Genomic DNA, 5,367 nt, shown 5'->3' on the forward strand with positions numbered 1-5,367 from the left:
CACATATATTTACATCAAACAGTCAAGGTTGATAAGCGAACAATTAACAAGTTCAAAATGTAGCTTGAGAACAATGAGTAAACTAATTTGTCCAGAAGCTAGAATAAGCTATGTGGGCTCGACATAGGACCAGCCATCACAAATTTTCCCATGTGTATGCTGTGGGATAAATGGCTGAAAACTTATGTTACCGGTTTGTATGTAGACAATACTTACCCCTGATGCGACACCAGTGCGCCAGTGCCCAGGAGTTCCAACGATTTCCCCACGAAGTCACGTCCACAAGACGGTTTCGTTAGCCTCTGAAAACGGATTCTCACCAGAATAATCCATGAGTTTACCAAGTAAGACTTTACCAACCTCAAATGTCAGAAACACCTCACAAAATAACGAAAGTTCAAGATCTATGGGTAGAAAAAGAATACAACGATCTTTTCCACTTTTACTTTGAAATTCACCCAAAACATGCGAACTCTATTCCTAAAGTTGTTCAGCAGGTTGCACTTTTTGGCCTTCACTGAACAGAACTATGTCATCTTTGTTATCTGAATTCATTTGTAGACCTCTAATCATTAGATTGACCCATAAAAACCAAGGTGAACAATTTATTTTTATGAACAAGTTAAAAAGAAATCGGGATAGTGGGCAGCCTTCTTGAAGTGAAGTAAACAACTACACTTAGTAGCTTCAGGCAGGTTTCGTAGACACAGTATGTCACTGTCCAAAGATTCCAGAGTCCCAGCCATCAAGGCCTGTTGTTCAATTCTTTATAGGATTTAAACTTTAAAGGCTGCATCAAGTTACAATCTGCAAAGTCTCAGGGAAGCAGGAGTAACATGTGGTGAACTCGAATCAATAATGCTCGTGACACGGAAAAAAACATAAAGCCATAAAAGAAGGGTTGGTAGTAATGGTAAAAAAAATATTCGGAAATGTGAGTAGCTTATTGTAGGAGAATATTAATGAGAGTAAAGGGCTAAATATCATGTCTGGATTTTCCAAGTCGTGCAATATCAGTTCTTGTTGAGAAAGCTGAAAGGAAAACCGCATTAGTAGTGAATTTTTCACCGTAGAAGTAAGACCCCAAATTTTAAATACTACCTGCTTAAGACAGGTTATATACCAACTTTATGAAAAAATTTTAATGTATAAGCTCCTTACTTTCCAAACCTGATCACTGATGACTTGAATTCCTCGAGCAAGACAAAGTGTATTATTTGTAGAGTTAGCATTTTACAGCCCATCCCACCTTTGTGGGGAATAGGCATTGTTAGTCATTCCGGTTGTCTGTAAGTCTTCTCAACAGAATGTTTTCTGATATCTTGGAAAGGTTCCCACGCTTGTTAAGTTTAACAAGTCAGAAGTGCAGGTGTTCTGTTTCTTAACAACGATATTCATATATACATAGTCAAAATGACTCTCTGTGATATCATTTGGTCAAGTATTTCTAATCAAATTAGATTACTTGGTAGACTGATTTCGATCATCATTATATGATGTCTGATGCTTAGAAATTTTATATTTGACTTAATATCAAGAAGACTAACTGCTAACACCAACTGCTTCAAACTTTCCAGAAGGTAATTAACTTAATAACATAAAACATGGTTACAGTTCTCAATTAAACCCTTACTTGACCTAACTCGTAAACTCCAAACTTATAAGGAGATTAGTTTTGTGGTATACAGGATTTTATAACAGTTCCTGTCAAAACTTCAGCTGGATTAACTAAATGCAATCCACAGTTTGGTCAATATCTATTTTAAAGATGCCAGTACAAAAACATAAACCTATGAATACTTTAAATAAGAATAATATATTTGTAAAATCTCAGCGAATGAATTTGTAGTAAATCCAACGTTTCGCCTGGCAATCTGGTCCAAGCTTTTTCAAGGAATTATAATCAAACATCAAAATTATCGAATATAAATAGTTACATGGTTCTTCGTTTCATTGTACACTGAATAAGAAATAGAGAATTCAGCGAAGAAAATTTTCTTTTCGACGAAATCATTTACTTAAGCTGTACATTCGTATATATAGTGATATGGAAAATATATGTCTATAGGAGGCTAGAAAAGATTGCATTATAAATGGATTCGACAATAAATAACAAATGAGGTGACGTACTAATCAAGGGGTAAGGGAGAAAATAATTTATGGGTCAGATAATAATCCAATTGACAGATATGAAGAAAAAGTGACAAACACAAAGGTCATAATAACAATCTGAGTAATAATCAAGAAAACTTGTATAAGGTGGTAATAATAATAATAATAACTGATTAGAGTTTAAATGTAAAATAGTAATTTAAAAAACAAAAAACCGATAATAATCAGATAAAAGTACAGAAAAAAAACAACCAAAAATAAAAGTACCCAATGAGGGTGTAGGATCATCTACGTTGATGTTCTATGTCGAAATGATTGGGGGCCTACTATAGTTAGACGAGAATGGTGACGAACCAACTAACGCTGAAGTCAGTAAGGGAGAAAATAATTTATGGGTCAGATAATAATCCAATTGACAGATATGAAGAAAAAGTGACAAACACAAAGGTCATAATAACAATCTGAGTAATAATCAAGAAAACTTGTATAATGTAATAATAATAATAATAATAACTGATTAGAGTTTAAATGTAAAATAGTAATTTAAAAAACAAAAAACCGATAATAATCAGATAAAAGTACAGAAAAAAACAAAAAAAAAACAACCAAAAAACGTACCCAATGAGGGAATTAGGGCCAAGGAAGGGTAAGAGGTTGGACAAATCGTTTCTGCACGCAAAGTTCAGGCTTGAATTCATGGATTGCCAATGCCTCAGCAGTGCATAAAATATTGATTCGACCTCCCTTTGATCCGGTTCCTTTAACTCTATAGATTATTTTAAAAGACGTGTCTTTTGGAGCAGTGTGTCCACAATTGATCAAATGCTCTTGTATCGAACTGGTTATCTTTTTACATTCACCTTTTAGGAGCCAAGCTGGATAGTGTTCAGAGATACGTTTGGAAAGCGATCGCTTTGTGCGGCCTATATAACGTGCTCCACATGAGCAAGTAAATTTATAAATACACATCGATGTGGCTCAAAGCGAAAGTTTATCCTTAACACACCCCCGAATGGTAGGCCGGCTAGAGAAAACGATTCGGAGCTTGGCTGTGTAGAAAGTTTTACTCAACGTTTTTGAAATCCGTTTATTCAGGATTTCAGCAGCCGTGTCTCCCTTGAATTCCATATTCATAAACAAGGTTTTCTTCTGCACTGTCAAAGTTATTTCTTGCTGACGTCTAGATGTTAAGTTGCTATCGACGAACCTCGGTGGATAACCGTTTTTGATGAGGGTCTGTCGAAGATGAAGTAATTCTTCATTTATTGTGTCACTAGAACAGATTCGCTTAATCCTAGATGATAAAGAGTGAATTAAGTTCCTCTTTCGACTCAGTGGAACCCAACTATGGAAATTCGTGTATTTTCCATTCCAAGTGGGTTTTCTATACATAGATCTTTGTAAATAACCATCAGGCAATCTTTTCAAACGAACATCAAGAAAATGGAATTCGTGGTTCGATTTTGCCTCTAAGGTAAATGGAATTGCACTGAATAGGTCATCCAATCAACGTTAAAAATGTCTAAACTAGGTATGTGTAAGAGATGTGTGATGTGAAATGATTAGCGTTAATATAACATATTGTATAGAAAACGTAAGTGGTGAGAGGAGAAATTACATTCACACTATATATTGTCTCTAGTCAGTGAATTTATAAGAAAAACATACAATTTGTAATATATGATATGAATCATATATGTCACAGTATGTATAAAATGAAGATAAATAAACAAAATAAAATTAAAAGAGTGAAGTTCGAAGAGGATGAATGTAATTTAATACTGAATATATGTGTTATTTTAATGTTCCAATTAATTGTTTAACGAATTTCGATAAGACAACTGATTAGAATCATTGAATGTAATTGTTGCCATTTAGATAATATGAGATAGATAAAAACGTTAAGGAGTTCAGGTTTTTACTTATTAATGATTAGCTACCATGACACTGCCAATTGTATTCCATCTCTCCTATTAATATTGTTTGGATTAGCCCAAATGTATAGGGCTTCAGCTGTTTGTCTTTCTTTGTAAGAATTGAAATCTTTTTGAAGGATTCTTGTGCCAACGAAATCAATTGTATGACCCGATTCTATCGAGTTTAATGCTATCGCTGACTTGTTCTCCAGTTTCCTTACATCATCTAAGGACTTATGAATGTGTTTCAAGCATTGTTTGAGTTCCTTCACCCTCACATTCAGTTGTCTTGATGTTTCACTTACATACGTTGCATTACAGTCACTACATCTGATTTCATAGACACAATTTTGTTGTTCTTCTTTGTGAATTGGATCTTTAATTCTTACTAATTTTGATCTTAGAGTATTGTTTGTTCGAAAAAATACTCTTATATTTTGATTATTTAATATTATTCTAATGTCTTCTGAAACACCTTTCCGATATGGGATCACCACTGTGTTAACCCATTCCTTTTTCTTTAATCCTTTTGTATTATTAATGCCGTCTTTTCTTTCATTCTTAATTATTCTTTTAACAAAATCCTTCGGATAATTGTTCATCATTAGAGTAGATGTAATTAAATTTATTTCCTTTGACTGCTTATTGAAATTTGCTTTGTTGATGAAAGTGGGATTTCAAATAATTCCACCAAATTAAGATATTTTTAAGATTTTGGTTTATTAAAGTAGATACAAATAAATTGTTCGATAATAATAATAATCCCCTAAAAGCTTTCATTCACACAACTTTAATATTTCATTTTCACTTGAGTTATTCTAAATGCATATAGAAGGTTTCCGAATTTTATACTAATATCCATATAAATTATAAGAATTCATCTTTTTTACCACAATACTTAAGTTACATTTAGAATTATCACATCGTAGATATAAATAAAGACAGACCAAATATTGATGCAGAATAATATGAATTCATTATATTTCGTGGTTTCTCATCAGTTGCTTACAACCAAATATGTATTAGAATTTTAGCACTGGGGTAATAAATAGTGTGGAACAATTGACATAATTGAATGTAAAGGATTGGAATGACAAAAGGTTATCAATGATAAGGTCAGAGGTTATTAGGCATTAGAATGAAGGAAGCATAAAGGGTGGGTGGTGTAATCGTTGAGTGGAGTTCAAAGACAGATAAGATCAAATGTGTGATAATTTTAGAGGTAATGAAGGAGTCATGGAATTAAAAACAAATAGGATGGGTTACGTAATAATTGAATGGAATTTGGGGAGTTCATATAATTCAAGAGAGACAAATGGGTCAATATTTAGTTTTTTTT

General features: G+C 33.1%; 1 protein-coding gene across 1 annotated transcript in view; it reads right to left on the bottom strand.

Annotated features, from left to right (window-relative positions):
• Positions 1-273: 273 nt before the first annotated feature.
• The window catches only part of Smp_146460 (putative 22.6kDa tegument-associated antigen), a gene marked incomplete at both ends in the record, with an annotated part of 14,078 nt that continues 8,984 nt past the window's right edge, over positions 274-5,367 (bottom strand). The window contains one exon of the mRNA XM_018788637.1: positions 274-404. Within this exon, the coding sequence (XP_018654160.1) occupies positions 274-404 (131 nt within the window). The remainder of the gene's footprint in view (positions 405-5,367) is intronic.

The sequence above is a fragment of the Schistosoma mansoni genome, chromosome W (assembly GCF_000237925.1).
Source record: "Schistosoma mansoni strain Puerto Rico chromosome W, complete genome".
In the NCBI taxonomy this organism is placed as follows: Eukaryota; Metazoa; Platyhelminthes; class Trematoda; order Strigeidida; family Schistosomatidae; genus Schistosoma; species Schistosoma mansoni.